At 41.0% G+C, this 16,005-nt stretch overlaps 1 protein-coding gene across 3 annotated transcripts; it reads left to right on the forward strand.

Moving 5' to 3' along the window:
* The first annotated feature begins 1,998 nt into the window (after nt 1–1,998).
* gaa2 (alpha glucosidase 2) lies at nt 1,999–14,419 on the forward strand. 3 transcript variants are annotated; one of them, XM_005744583.1, is made up of 21 exons: nt 1,999–2,186; nt 2,918–3,019; nt 3,206–3,778; nt 4,327–4,472; nt 4,706–4,871; nt 5,146–5,242; nt 5,745–5,864; nt 6,830–6,948; nt 7,091–7,222; nt 7,312–7,422; nt 8,606–8,719; nt 8,826–8,910; nt 8,990–9,107; nt 9,223–9,356; nt 9,554–9,705; nt 9,942–10,090; nt 10,169–10,310; nt 10,399–10,497; nt 12,037–12,201; nt 12,419–12,565; nt 12,980–14,419. In XM_005744583.1, the coding sequence occupies exons 2-21, from the start codon at nt 2,933–2,935 to the stop codon at nt 13,040–13,042; spliced, it is 2,919 nt and encodes a 972-aa protein (XP_005744640.1). In that variant the 5' UTR covers nt 1,999–2,186; nt 2,918–2,932; the 3' UTR covers nt 13,043–14,419. The 3 variants fall into 3 exon arrangements, with proteins under 3 accessions (XP_005744640.1, XP_005744642.1, XP_005744641.1); XM_005744585.1 differs by lacking the exon at nt 1,999–2,186 and adding an exon at nt 2,210–2,235; XM_005744584.1 differs by lacking the exon at nt 1,999–2,186 and adding an exon at nt 2,214–2,251.
* The last annotated feature ends 1,586 nt before the right edge of the window (nt 14,420–16,005 follow it).

A 16,005-nucleotide genomic window follows, 5' to 3' on the forward strand; every position in this document is an offset into this window, starting at 1 on the left:
AACAAGCAGACGACAGACGCACTAACCAGTGCGGTATGGAAATATTTTGATCTTTTAAAAAAGCGAACAGCTGCGTGTAGGCCATGGCAGAAACTGCTACTGGAGCGGTGCATGAACACAGTCTGCACAGACGTGTGGACGTTTACCTGCACGGACAGAAACATTAGCCACACTTGGTAAACTAACCTTGTACACTAACGTTGTGTGGGCAGTGCTAGACACAGCTCAGCACACATTTCAGCTGCATTATGATATGGTTGAACATTTAAAGAATGTGATTAGCTGTTTTAAATGGGTCTCAAGTACACAAGCAGTATATGTGCGTCTACTAGACTGAAATTTTACTGTCACAAGTTTTTTTCTCAGATTGGTTGACTGGTCCGATTTTCTTTTCATTAGTTTTTTTCCCGAATTTACATGAAAATAATACTAACTTTAAAAAATGTAACTCCCTGAAGAGTGTAGACAGGCTTCTAAATAGATACACACCAAGTGATGTTCAGTAACACCAACCAAAAATATTTCTACTAATTTATGTAACATCTTGGAAAGTGTTTAAAATTCTATATATTGGAGGTCACTTTTACCTAACTCTGTCACTGATTACCTGTCCTGGAGCCACTGGAATAGTCCACTCACACTTATTATTATGAGTGACTGATTTAAAAGTCTGTGATTACACTTGTTTTTCATGCAGTATTTGTTATCAGGCTAATAGTGTATGTGGAAATTTGGTTGAAATTTTTTGTACTAAGCGTTATAGTGGCCCATTAAGCAGTTTAAGAATCAGGTGAATCTGAACCTTCTTTCAGACATTTAGCCAGAAATGAAACTAAATGTCATGAAATAATCAACAATGAAGCCAGTCTTCTGTAAGTGGCGAATGCTTATTAAGTCTTGTTTTCGATTGTTACTTATTAGCCAGATAACAATTTGGGTTCACCTGATTTTGTCGTCTTTTAAAGGCCGAGTAACCGACATGATTAAAGGTACCATCCTCTAATTCTGTGATGCTAAAGGCAATAATTTGAAGCCATGTAGGTGGTTAATTATGCCATGTGCTGCCTCTGTCTAAATGTATGGGACATGTCATGTTGAACAATAAAAGTTCTAAACACTACTTTGTTTGGGATTTCAGGGCCTGAATATGCTAGGGCAGGTTTAATATTGTAGTTTTTGCAAAGACCAGAACGATGCAGTTTATGGCAAACTTAAAAGAACCTTGCAGTGACAACATGTGGAATAAAGTAACATAATTACCAGCTACAGTGAACAAATAATATAATGCATATGATTCGGAAAAGCAACGTTCTACAGTGAGTGAGTATGTTTATTCTGGAATATATTTTGATCATTTAATTTGAGCCCCATTAAGCTACTTAAGCAGGACTGTATTTTTTACTTTATTTATTATTTTTATACTTTGCAAAGCAATTATCCAACACAAAATTCTGTTTACACTATTGTGCATCACAAGTTTCACAAATGAAAATCTGTAAATCATATTTCTCCACCTGAGACTAAAAATGTTTCAAATTGGGACAGCCATTTTTCTACTTTTTTTTTTTCTTTTTCTTAACTGATTTTCCTTTTTTTTCTTTAAATTTTTTTGTTTGTTTGTCTGTCCGATTCCTTGAAATTGGGAACATAATTTGAAATTTTGGGATACCAAGCTGAAATTTTGCAGTAATAACTTGAAATTTTTACTTATGTTTTTTTTCAGTCATGATAGATGTTGGTCATCTAATCGCCTTCACATATTGCCACCACTTTCACAGAAGTCCCAGCTGCTCCTAAAGGCAGCACCGCTGAGAGCAAGCTTTCTTCTGACCAGTGTTGGGAAACAAAAAATTACTAACATATGGTCGGTAATTTTTATTTTACCGACCATATATATATATATATATATCTCAACACGAGATATTTGTTTGTGGAGCATAAAGGCTGTATGCTCAGTTTGTTGGAGGGGACTGCGTCAAACGGAAGTTGTTGGAATTACGAGGTATTTTGAAAGCGCCGTAGAGATAAATAAACGCACACCGCGCCGAGCAGGCTGTGGTGGCAGAGGTTATTAACAGTACGAAAAATTTAGCTTCGTAACGCGTAATTTAAAGCTAACTTTGGGCTGTATATTGCACCTCTGCGCCTGCAGAGAATAAAGCATTTCCGGTTGGACGTCGCTAAAGGTAACACTCCTGTCTGTAAACGTTTGCTAAACTTAAGACTGCTGCTAAAGTAAGCTAACGCTAACGTACGTAACCTTAATGAAAAACAATAGCGTACCACTGTAGCAGGCTAGGGTGAACAGCTGTTTTATCTATTGCTTAACACCTGTAAATAAATCTCGAATGAACTTAGTACGTCTCCTAGGTGAACTTTGACATTCACGTGTATATCTACGCAGTAGCTAGCTAAAGGTAGCCACAAGTTGTTCAGGACCTCTCATTCGTGTGACTGGGAATAACACCGCAGCTTGGATTACGATATTAAAATATAAATTTCATTAAGTTCATTTCTTTGTTTATATAAGCTAATATAACTGCAGTTAACGCGTATTTTCCGCATGTGTGACCTTTACTTGAAGGCTAAACTTGCTGCAGTTCAAAATGCAGCATGCCCAGTATATTAATCACGGAACAGCTGGTGTATGGTGGTATTAGGCACATTAATTGTGACATTTATTACAGTTGAGTAAATGCCTAAATTTTAACCCTAATGCTTAATAAACATTAGACATCGCAGACACTGTAGTTTGTTTGTATATTTTTTTCATTGTACTCATTGCATTGAAATGGGAGAAACTAAGTTTCACTTCACTGTTTGTCATGCACTTCTTCCAGCAGCTTCACACAAAGGAAATGAATCGTGGCTGCATGTCTCGATTGACTTTGCTCTCCTCTGTCTCTCACTGTCATAGACTCTTATTGCCACAATGGTTTCCTACAAGAAGTTGAATCCTGAAGATGTCCAGTTTTCCAGCGCAGTTTTGTCAGAAGAGCCTGTTCAAGGCGAGGCTTCAGTGAGTTAGCTTGTGTTTATGAATCTGTTTGTCATTTTATAATCCGTAGAGGCTTACAATTTTACGTTTTAGTATATTATCTCTTTCATTAGGATGACTCACAAGAATTAGGATCTTTGAGGAAAGTCTGTATTTTACTGTATCCAGTGCTGAAACTGGATTTTTACTTCATTCCTGTGTTTCAAGGCGCTGGAGCCAGAGGACGCCTCATTGCTTCAACGTGGACCTTCATGCTCCGTCACCACGGGCCTCCTGGTGATCGGCTGCCTCCTGCTGGTGCTCTGTGGAGCATGGCTACTGGGTGCTGTGTTATGGCTGCACACTCCCAACCAACAGGAGCATAAACCGCCACTGCCGGGCCCAGGACAAACACCGGGCCCCAAAGTGCAAACATCAGCGAACGATACTGCTGCCTCTTTCCGCAGTGAGACATGCAGTCTGATACCAGAGGCGTGGAGGTTTGATTGCTACCCTGAAAGAGGGGTGGTTGTGACCCGAGAGCTGTGCGAGGCAAGGAACTGCTGCTTTATCCCTGCGTCCACCGCTTTCTCCTCTGCCAGTCGCCCGTCAGGGAAAAATGGAATCCCTTGGTGTTTCTATCCTTCAGAGTTCCCTTCGTACTCGCTCGTGTCACTAAATGACACGCTGCTGGGACAGAAAGCTACGCTCGTGAAGGAGGTGAAGACGTATTACCCTGGAGACATCCTCACCATAGAAGTGGAGATGCGTTATGAGACGGACAAGCGGCTGCGTGTCAGGGTGAGTAGAGGTTTCACATTTAGTCATGGAAAACATAGAAGGGCAAAATTTTGGAAACTTACAAGTTGATGAATACATTTTGCTCATGTTCATGTATTAAAGAGCCTTTAAAACTTATAATTCATGCTGCGTTTTTGCACTGATCTTCTGTTTCTGTGTTCATTTTCTTAATTGGAGGAAGCAACAGACCAATAAAAGAATTAGTCTGAGTCACACTGTAAGAAACCTAAATGTGGAAAAAAGATGGGCAGATGGACTTCCAGTGCACACATCTGTTGATTCTTGCTTTGCATATAAAACAAACATGTTGACCTTTGCACTGTGATAATTTTATTGATTAATATTCATGACAATAAAGATAAGAGAAACTACACCTGTCTATTACAGATGTAAGAAAAATTTGCTCTCCTTTGCATTGCATTTTTCATTTCATCAGGTTCAAATCTAATCCTGTAAATTTGCTTGATTAATTAAGTTGTTTTTTTTAAATTCTGATAAAATGTTTGTAACAATTACTGTCAGTTAACCACAAATTGTTCTCCATCAAGATCACCGACCCTTCAAGCTCACGCTTTGAAGTTCCCATCTCCGTCCCCACTGTCACCAACAAGACAGAAAGCCCAGATTATATCATCGAGCTCTCAAAGCAACCATTTGGTCTTGTGGTGAAGAGGCGCTCAACAGGAGCAGTACTGTAAGTCTGAGCTGAATGGGACATTCTGAAATGTGAGGAATAAAATATCTGATTCAGAGGGATTTTTTTCCACTTGCAGCTCTGTGTTGTAGGTCTCATTTGGCTTACGTTGAAGAAAAGGGCTGTAGTTAGATTTCCTCATTCATATACATATTGGATACTCTTAACTGTATATATGTATTCAGTTATGAAATAACAGTCTCATTAATGCTTGTCCAAATGTTTCCTGTTAGTCTGAACACCACTGTGGCGCCTCTCTTCTACGCGGATCAGTTCCTCCAGTTCTCCACTTCCCTACCTACGCAGTTCATTTATGGCCTGGGCGAGCATCGCTCCACCTTCCTGCACGATGTCCACTGGAACACGCTCACCATGTGGGCTAGAGATGTGCCTCCAACGGTAACCATCAGTCACAGACACAGCTGCTGTGTGATCCCTCAGATGTTCACGTTAATATAGTTTTTGTCAGTAAAATGATCAGTTAATTATTCTGTCTGATCGTCTTTGATACTTTGCTGCCATGCTCTCACGTTTGCAGTCAGTTCACAAAGCTGTTGCAGGCTGTCTTTGGAGGATGACAGGAGGCTGAATTAATTTTGTTAACTGGCTGGATAAAACTGCAGATTACATGAAATGTATTGTAATATCTTTGCATTCTTCTTCCGTACTGTAGGAGCAGACAAACCTGTATGGGGCTCATCCATTTTACCTGGCAATGGAAGATGGAGGGAACGCACACGGCTTCTTCCTGCTGAACAGCAATGCAATGGGTAAGTCTGTTAGTCACCCTAATACCTTCTGGTTTCACAATGTGCAATAGGTCACATACACAAACACTCAGGGACAGCAGAATAAAATGCTTAAGCTTACAAGTCAAGTTCACATGACAGCAGCTGACTAAGTTAAGCAATTTCATAAAAGCAGAAGTTACAAATGGACTTTCCAGTGTGTGACAATAAACTTCATATCATACTCAGATGTCATATTGATTATTCAGAGCTTTGCCAACACAAACTGTAAAACGATTTGCAATGTACTGAAGTTTTAATAAGATTTGTTTCATTTTGCCATTGAACTAAGTTATGTTGAAAATCACCTTTAGATTATTATACTCTGTTCTTTTCTGCGTTTGTTTTCTGTGTTGTTCTTTCACAAACTGAAGATGTAGTTAGGAAATGAGAATGATCAGCTGATACCTTACTCTAATTTCTTCTAAAGTGCACGTTTCTTTTGATGAAAAATGTCTCATCAGTTTCTTATCCGTTTTGTCAGACGTGGTCCTCCAGCCTACCCCGGCCCTTACCTGGCGTACTATTGGTGGGATCCTTGACTTTTACATTTTCCTTGGTCCTGATCCTGGTTCAGTGGTTCAGCAATATGTGGATGTTGTAGGTCAGTAGTAGCACTGTGATGAGATGCACATATATGTAGGCATGTGTACTGCACCCTGATCCATGTTTTCATGGGAGAAAACCTCAAAAATCAGACAACCACCCTTTGAGCAAACACTTGGCAAAAGTGGGAAGGAAAAACTCCCTTTTAAGTGCTCTACTGGGGTGATGCAGTACTATAGTACTATGTCAAGATAAGATGGAGCCTGATTATTCAAGACCTTGTATAGACTTATCACCTCGTGTGATAAGTAGGATTTTAAATTTGAGTTAGGATTTAACAGGGAGCCAATGAAGAGGAGCCAGTATAGGAGACATATTCTCTCTTTCTGGTCCCTGTCAGGACTCTTGCTGCAGCATTTTTGGAACAACTGAAGGCTTTTCAGGGAGCTTTTAGAACAGTCATATGAATGACAGTAGTCCAGCCTAGAAGTAATAAATGCATGAACTAACTTCAGCGTCACCCTGAGACAGGATAATTTTAGAGATGTTGCACAAATGGAAGAAAGCAGTCCAACATATTTGTTTAATATGTGCATTGAAGGACATGTCTTGGTCAAAAATGACTCCAAGGTTCCTCACAGTGTTACTGGAGGCCAAAGTAATGCCATCTAGACTAAGAATCTGGTAAGACAGATGATTACTCTGGAAATATCTCACATTATAAGCAGGAAATCTGAGGTCATCCAGGTTTTTATGTCTTCATGACATTACTGTAGTTTAATCAATTGCCATGTGTTATCTAACTTCATGGATAGATGAAGCTGGTTATGATCTGTATAGCAATGAAAATGTATTCTAGGCCTGAGAGAAGCATGTGAAATGTAAACAAACTGGTCCCAGCATAGAACCCTGTGGAACTCCATTATATAAATAACTCCAGCCTTTTGCCTCTGTCACCTTGAGTTTGTCCTGTTTTTGTTTTGAGAATCGCCGCTTTCTTTTCATCCATCTTTGTTGACACAGGATACCCAGCGATGCCAGTCTACTGGGCCTTAGGGTACCATCTCTGCCGATGGGGCTACGACACGAGTAATTCTACGTGGGAGGTTGTCAAGAGCATGAGGAATTATGGGATACCTCAGGTAATTTCTTTTGTAGTAGGTGTCAGTGTTTTTAGTTTTTGTTCTTTTGTAATTAACCCTAAACATATGCATTTCTCTTAAGTAGCTTTAGGATGAGTGAATTCATTTTATTATTAATAATAATGAGTCTGTTTAATCGCAGGATGTCCAATGGAATGACATTGACTACATGGACAAATTTATGGACTTTACATATGAATCAAAAAAGTTTGACACACTACCTGAACTGGTCAGGGACCTACATGCTCATAACCAACGCTACGTCATGATCCTGGTATGCAAACACACGTGTACTTGGTCTCACGTGTTTTGTGTCTGCTTTGGCATGTGAGTGTTTAAGTGAGTCGTTTATTAATCCTTCAGGACCCGGGGATCAGCAGCACACAACCCGAGGGCTCATACTGGCCCTTCGATGAAGGTGTAAAGAGAGGAGTTTTTATTAAAGATGCTGAAGGGAAAACGCTTATTGGGAAGGTGAGACATGAAGCCACACAACCACACTAACTGAGCCATGTTCTGTGACGCAGGATTAATGAGTTAGGGAAACATGTTGAGCCTAGAGCCTGTATATGATGGTGCTGGGCTTTCTTGTTCCAGAGTAGATTTAAGTATTTGTGAGCCCCACTTTTTCATTGATTCTTTTGCTGATGAAATAATCAAAGTGCACAGTAGATACTTAGCAAAGATGTTCGTTGTTGTGCGTCTTGTTTCACAGGAATTTTAAGCATAAATATGCCTGGGCCTAATCTGCTGCTAAGTCAGTATTGCTGTTATTAAGATGTTTTTATTGGTATTTATCACAGAGAATATTCATTCCTTCATTATGGAGGCCATGTCAGACCTGAATACACTTATCTAATGTTAATATTGAGAGTGCACCCAGGGGTAAAATAAATACTTTCACTGATGCATTTACAGGATTAACAGTTTTCTGAAACATTCCCCTCTTCTCTTCTCTACTTTGATGTACCTGTGTTGTGCTGTAATAAGTATTTACATCCTTTATCTCTCCTGCTGTTTCTCTTGACTGATTGGGCAGAACTTAATTGGTTCATTTTGTGCAGAAGATGCAAATAATGCATCAGATGCCTGCTTTTATTTTAGCATGCGCAGAAACCCCGGGCTTTCTTTGAAAGCTGCTAACTATCATTGTGATACCTGCTGTCCCAAATCAAATCCCCAATCAAAGAAAGCAGAGTTACACTGAACCAGCTTCTTACTCCACCAGTTCTTCGATCACTTAAACCCATGTAGACGTCACTGATTCAGAGGTTTTAATAGAAGTGTTCAGTGTCCTGACACAGAATGTGAGAATCCATAAACTTTCTGTCTTGAGCATGGAAAGCGACCTACTCCTGACCAGGTTATGTTAAACATAAGTTACCATGGCGATTTAGCAAGACAAAAAGAGAGCCCCGTTCATGTACCAGAAAACTCTGACTTTAGGCTCATCACAGCTCACTCACTCATTAATCTGGGCGGTACTACAGTAGCTACAGTATAGCTGAAAGCTTTTGAAAGTTCTCCAGCTTCATTAGATCTACATAATTCAGCTGGACCGGTTCTTAAGTGCAGCCAGGCGAGCCCAATAATAAATGAACATGGTTTTGAATGTTAAGCATGAATTTAAACTAAAATTCTTTCTTCCCGTTTCCAGGTGTGGCCTGGTCTCACGGCATATCCAGATTTCTCTGATGAAGTGACACATGAATGGTGGTATGACAACCTACAGATGTTCCACGATAAGGTGGCGTTTGATGGACTATGGATTGTAAGTATGAGAACAGTGCAGGCTGTTAAATAAGTAATCACTGACTCCTGCCTAGATGTCTCCTTATGATTATTTAAAGATCTGACAACACTTCACTTGGTTTTAGGACATGAATGAGCCATCAAACTTCCTGGATGGATCGACCAGTGGCTGCCCAACAAACAATCTTGAAAACCCTCCTTACACTCCAGGTAGGAGATTGGATCTACAACAGAGATCACACTACAAACATACAATACATTTGGGTTTCATGGGGTCTTCTGCTTTCAGGTGTACTGGGAGGTTTGCTGAGAGCCAAAACCTTGTGTGCCACCGCGCAGCAGAAGCAGTCCATACATTACAACATGCACAGTCTGTATGGACTGATGGAAGCTAAAGCCTCTGCAAGGTTTGATGCTCTCAATACTCAGATGTACACACGCAACGGAAATAAAACACTACAATACTTCTTCATTACACACTTTGTCTTGTTGTTTTCACTTCCTCTCTGTCCCCGTGTTCAGCGCTCTGAAGCGAATTGTGGCAAAGAGACCTTTCGTGATCTCTCGCTCCACCTTCCCCAGTCAGGGCATGTACTCTGGTCACTGGCTTGGAGACAACAGGAGTCAGTGGAAAGACCTTTACACTTCTATAGCAGGTCAGAAGTTCAGCAGATACAGATCATACACACTGATGCATAAACGACGACACTGTGGCTGATCTGTTGTCGTAAAACTGCTTATTTGAATTCTTGGATAATCTCTTCTATTATTTATCATTTTGGATTTGAGGATGTTTCGTGTGAAATTGTCCGTCTCATCGTTGGATATTTAACTCCCATTTCCTTCTGTGCAGGTATGCTGACCTTTAACCTTTTGGGCATCCCGCTGGTGGGAGCAGATGTCTGCGGCTTCAGCGAGGAGACACAGGAGGAATTGTGCGTCCGCTGGACTCAGCTGGGAGCTTTCTATCCGTTCACACGAAACCACAACGCCATCAGCATGAAGGTAAGAGTGTCCTCTTCAGTTTATCACTTACAGGTTTAGCTGTGCTTCTGAAAATTGTACTTATTTGTTTATTTATAGTTTCGTGATGACACCTGAAACTTTTACATCAGTGTTTGTTTTGTAGCTTGAGACGTCATTTGGAGAATCTAAACATGTAACTGCATGTCTACTAATGGATTCATTTTTCTATTTTGCATCTCCTACTGTGTGTGGGGCTTATTTCTGTGGTTTTACAGCCTCAAGACCCGACAGCTTTCAGCCCGCTTGCTCGCACAGCCATGAAGGAGGCTCTGCTGCTGCGCTACTCTCTCTTCCCTGTTCTCTACACTCTCTTCCATCACACGCATGTGCACGGACACACAGTGGCTCGACCAATAATGTTCGAGTGAGTAGGAATCCTAAAAGCACAGATTTTCATGTATTCCGTGTGTTTCCGGGGTGCATAACTTTACGTACTCAAAAGGTTTCCCAAAGACGTGAAAGCCTACGGCATCGACAAGCAGTTCATGTGGGGGAAGAGTTTGTTGGTGACACCAGTGTTGGATCCTGGAGTGGACTACGTGGATGGTTACTTCCCGGAGGGACTGTGGTACGACTATTACACGGTGAGACTCTGTGAGCGATAGTGCAAGGACAGAGCTTATGGTGACTTGATCAGAGTGCTTATATCATGTGTGTTCCTTTACTTCCCAGGGCGACTGTGTGACCAGTAAGGGCGAAGAGCTTCGACTCAATGCGCCTCTAGATAAGATCAACCTGCATTTGCGTGAGGGCTCCATTATACCAACACAGGTAAAAGGTTTTTCAGCTAAAACGGTCCTGTTACAATGCTGGATGCTCAAATTAACCATGGGCAGACTTTTAAATAGTACAGTCAGAATATGTGGCTGTAATCCCTGTAAACCTAAGAGCATCTTACACTGCAGTTTGTTTACTCGAACCAAAATCTGTCATAAAAAAAAAACATGTGAGAATGTTCAGTCTGCTGATTGGCCAAGTGCGTCTGAGGCGGGAGCAACAACAGTAAACAAAGGAAGTGTTCTGTGTTCTGGATGAGTAGAGAACATGGAGAATTTATGCTCATTTTACAGCTACTTGATTGGCCGTACTGACCTTCACATATGTATGGTACTCTCCCAGATCCCAGAATGCAAAGCATGACAGAGTGGGTACAGGAGCTGCTGTAGCCTAAACTTGCAGCGTGCACCTGCTAGTTTGTTCGGATAGAAGTTGGATCCTGTTCACACCATAAACAATCCACTCAGCAGTAAAAGTGGCAAAGTATAAGAGAACAAGGTGAAAGCTTTGCCTTTAACTCCAATATTATTATTTTTGCAATGAAATTTAGAACAAGTTTACCAAAGTTTGAAGGAAATTTAGGCTAAAATGGGACTTTTCACGCTGAAGCACTCAACTTTGCTTCACATTACCTTGGCCGAGGTGAGAATGCAAATGTCTGACTCAGACTGAACATCCAACAGTCTTTAACCTGCCAGCCGGTCAGTAAACCTTGTGTAGCAAGCAGCACAGACCATACTGCACTGTGTAAGGGGGAGGCAGCCCTACCTCGTCAGCTTTCTCGTCGAAACCCCACAGAGCGTTTCCAGAAGTGTCAGCGTGTCTGAAACAGACAATCTCCCGTTGTGTGCTAGATATGAAGGGAAAGCACATGCATATCTACACTTGTCGCCGATATCTATCAGTGCATATCTGGCAGGGGTGTCCAACTCCAGGCCTCGAGGGCCGGTGTCCTGCAGGTTTTAGATGTGTCCTTGATCCAACACAGCTGATTTAAATGGCTAAATTAGCTCCTCAACATGTCCTGAAGTTCTCCAGAGGCCTGGTAACAAACTAATCATTTGATTCAGGTGTGTTGACTCAGGGTGAGATCTAAAACCTGCAGGAAACCGGCTCTCGAGGCCTGGAGTTGGACAGCCCTGATACATGGTTTATTGGATTTTATTATTTGAACCTTTTGAAACCTCTGCATCTCAAACATAAAAATATAACATTTAATCCAAACACATTCAGATGTAATTCACACAAATTACGCCAAAAATTTTTGTTAAATTTTTTTTTGTGCTATAAACTATGATATCTGTGGCTCCATATGCTACCTCCTTGTGTTGGACTTTTGCCTTTTAAAATAACAAACAAACTCTAAGTCTGTGCTGAAAACTGAAGAATGCTGAAAACCGTGTGTGTGTGTGTGTGTGTGTGTGTGTGTGTGTGTCTGAATTTGTGATTCTACTGGTCAGACGTGTGTGTGTGTGTGTGTGTCTTCCACTTGATTCACATTCATGTTTTCTCTCTGTGTGCATGTTTGAACAGGCGCCCAACCTGACCCTGTGGGTAAGCACCGGTCAGCCTCTCCACCTCGTCTCAGCTCTCTCTCAAGATGGTTCAGCCAGTGGAGATCTGTTCTGGGATGATGGAGAGACCATCGACACCTACGAGACCAACCAGTACGCCTACATCATCTTCAGCATTGCTCAGGTGCTCACCTTCATCTATTTTGTAGAGTACAGTAATCTACCCTGCGTGTTTGCTCCTGTTTGCTCCAGCCTACTTTATCTGACTTCACACATCATGCCGCTGCTCGTGTAGATGAACTGTGTCTGGACCTGTCTAATTTAGCTGTGCTTTTCAGAGAATCTCACCCGTGTTGTTGAAAAATGGTTTGAGCTTTTTTTTTTATTACCTTATTTTGTAGAACACAATGACATCCCAGGTGCTCTCTAACCACATCGAGGCGTCATACATCACTGTGGAGTCGGCCTCCTTCTATGGTGTGAAGGAGAAGCCGAGCAGAGTGTTGGTGAACTCCCAAGATGCACCGTTTACCTACAGAAACAACCAGGTGAGGTTCTGAGTTATGTGGGGTATTTTTTGTTTTTAGGTTTGGAAAAAGAAAACGGTGACACATCATAAAAAAAAAACTTAAAAAGACTGACAGGGCAAACAGAGAAGTGCACATGGTGAATCAAGCCTGCAAAGCATCACAATTATGTCAACAGAGAGAAGAAGCGAGTCTGAAATCAGTTTCTCATGACAGCGACCTTTCTCAGTTTAACAGACTCCACAGCTGGAGACAACCACATCAGCAGCACAACAGAGCACTCAAGTATCTACTGGGTTTTCCCACCTTTGCAAAAGAGACACAACCATTGCCATGGTGTTCTGTAGCTTTAATGCAGACAGCAGATAGTGTTGGCTTTGGTTTCACATGAAGATATTCTCCAAACAGTAATGATGCTTTCCTTCCTCTCTGCAGGTGTTAACAGTCACTGATCTGGGTCTCAGCCTGAGTCAGAACTTCACCATCAGCTGGATGTAAGCAGCTGTGAAGCCACAAGCTTGCGCAGCGCACCATCTCCAAGAATAAGAACAGCCATTTCTTTCAAATTATTTTGGCTCTTGACTCAAAGACACTCGATGCGAAATAGGGATGTCGGGTAATTTACTTCATTGATGGTCGTCGCCCTTTAAAGAGCAGTATTTCACTTAACTCTTCAAACCTTTCCTTGGGATATGCCTGTATAGCTCTGCAGCAAGCGTAGAAATGAAATCACTGGGGCTCAACATTTTCACCATTCAGATGTCCTTGTCAGTGTTTCCACATCTGCATTGGGTGTCTTGCTCGTAGGCTTCGTAAGGGAGGGATTCACTTAAAAAAGATCACAGCTGCTGACGTCAATGCAAACGCGCTTGAATACAAAGGTTGCGTGAATGTTAAGAGTTTATACCCGATGATTAGGAATAAAGAGCCAAAGCAAAGGGTCCGTCAGTTAGGAGTGAAATTTAAGGTACTCAGGAGCGAGGGGGTCATATTGTAGTGTTAATATCATCCTAATGCAGGCTTTGCACAATTAGACAAAATCGCCTTCCTGTGCTCGGCATGCTTTGAAAAGCTTGTCATCACTGACCAATAGCAGTTTAGACGCAGCTTTAATGTCTTTGGAAGACCACTCTCTTTGTGTGGATCTGATTTATATTATAGTTTGGTCTGGGTAGTCTATACTAAGTTAATGTAATCAACACTGCATTTTTAATTTTACTTTTGTTCCCTTTTTTAAGTCCTCGTGAGCAGAAAAATGACGTGCAATAAATGAGTGAGATAAAATTAGCTTCCTTAAAATGTGACAGCATAGTTCATCATGTAGTTTGTTCCATGTGCTTGAAAGTTGTTTACAGTCTGTTTTGCACTAATTAGTACTGCAATATAGGACAGGTGGGTGTGCCTTATGATTCCTTTTCTTCTTTTTCTTTGTTTTTAAGCATCTCTGCTTTATAACGTCAGCCCCTTTTCAACGCTGAAGACCGTATTACTGTTAAACACAAGAAGGACTTTGCTGATTGCAAGTGTTGTACAATCATTTTACTGTGACTCGTCACTCTGACAGAGCAGAATACAAATGAAAGCTAAAACTTGTTTTCCTTGTCTTTAGATCAGCACTGTTCATTTCTGCCTAAATTTGAAATTGATTTAGTACATTTGCCGTGAATTAGTATTTCTCACGGATTCTTGTAGACAACACTGGAAAAGAATATGCTGACAACGACATGAATGCGTGTTCGTGTGATGTACTCATACTTCACCAAGTGTCACCGACAGTTTGCAGTATTTTATTTTGAAGGTATTATAAATTTTATGTGCTCAAATTGAATTTCAGTTTGACTTTTATTTGAGTGTAACATCAGACAATAAAACATTTCAAAATAAAGAGACTTCCTGTTTTATTTGTTTGTGTTTTAACTTGATGTACAGTTTTGAGGCCTTCTCTTATAAAGTAGTGAACAGATGTTTTTTGTATTGCTTCTTGAAGTGCTGAAGTAAACTCGCCAGCAGAGGGCACGGTCTCCCAATGACCAGGACAGGACTAAGCAAAGTACATCCTATGTTCAGTAGGTTGTAGAATCACATTCAACAGCAAGAACTTGAAGTAATCAGTTTCTCTGTAACTTTATCAGTCTCGCGTCATGTTGGAGGAATGCTGTCCCACTCGTTGCAGAGTTACTTCATTTCATAGAGATATGTGGACATTGGTTTATGCACAACTCTCACAGCATTGGAGTCAGCTGAGGTATTTGGCTGAATCATTGAAACACCTTCATCCTTCTGTTTCTCACCTGTCCTGTTGCAGATTTGCTGCTGTCATCAGGATCATTATCCTGTTGCATGACCTAATTTTGGCCAAGCTTCGATTGTCAGATAGACGACCTCACATTTGACTCTAAAGTCCTTTGGTATACAGAGGAGTTCAAGGTCAACTCAATGACTGTTAGCTGCCCAGGTCCTGTGTCTACAGAAGAAACCCAGATCATCACCCCTCCACCACCATGCATCACACTTGTTCTAAAGTTTTGTTTTTCAGCAACTCTGTTGCTGTACACTAAAGCCAAAAATCTCTACTTTGGTCTTGCATGTCCAAAGAAAATTGCTCCAGAGGTTTTGCTGTTTGTTCAGACACAATTTGGCAAACCTAAGCTGTGCTGCCATCTTCTGACTTCTAAATAAGTCACACTTGTTCAAACCTTTTCCTGATTTAACTATCATGAAGTTTAACATTTAGCATGCTAACTGAGGCCTGTAGATTCTGATATAACAGAGTAGCTCTTGGGTGTTTTGCAGCTTCACTGAAGGTTGCACAATTGTGCATCTGCCAGAGAACCTGCTTTTATAAAGGTACTCACACTTGCTGATGATCACCTTATCAAGTGCATTTGATCAGCACCACCTGGCTGCTACTTACCACCTTAATTATTATGGAAGCAGTAAAGGTGTGCTTATAAGGGACTACAGAGTCCTGTGGAGTCCTTTTCTTCCACATGACTGTAACTGTGTAATTGCCACTCTGGCAACAGAGGATGTTTCTGACACACTTTGTAACATGAGAAGAAAATAATACATTCTCACCCCTCAAAACCTCACCGGGAGTAGCACTTTATCACCAGCAAATGTTCAGTAAGAGTCATTGCACATTGAAATATTTCTTATCAGGAAATGACAATTGTTCTTAACTGAAACTGTGAGCTGTACGGTTAATGTTTACCTTATGCTTATTCATAGTTTGAGTGTAGCTATAAACAAGGTTGAGATCTGTGTATGTGTGTTTGTTCAAATTATAAGGCCACTCTCCTGTTCCTCCTCTTATTTTCTCATCCTGCTGCTCTGCTTTTTCCATCTCTTTCTCTGTAATGCTGTTTCCCTTTAAAACCCTCATTGCATCTACGGACTAGACTAGACTCTCCACTCTATGAAAGTCAGAAGTTATTTACGGTAGATAACAGTCTCAGGAT

Source organism: Pundamilia nyererei, unplaced genomic scaffold (assembly GCF_000239375.1).
Source record: "Pundamilia nyererei isolate P.nyererei 1_Seehausen unplaced genomic scaffold, PunNye1.0 scaffold00145, whole genome shotgun sequence".
In the NCBI taxonomy this organism is placed as follows: Eukaryota; Metazoa; Chordata; class Actinopteri; order Cichliformes; family Cichlidae; genus Pundamilia; species Pundamilia nyererei.

Excerpts from the sequence above, each read along its gene's own strand:
- gaa2 (XM_005744583.1), top strand. The coding sequence starts at position 2,933 with ATGGTTTCCTACAAGAAGTTGAATCCTGAAGATGTCCAGTTTTCCAGC. Across the intron at positions 4,473-4,705 it reads CGCTCAACAGGAGCAGTACT|TCTGAACACCACTGTGGCGC; the intron begins GTAAGTCTGAGC and ends GTTTCCTGTTAG. Across the intron at positions 5,865-6,829 it reads GCAATATGTGGATGTTGTAG|GATACCCAGCGATGCCAGTC; the intron begins GTCAGTAGTAGC and ends TTGTTGACACAG.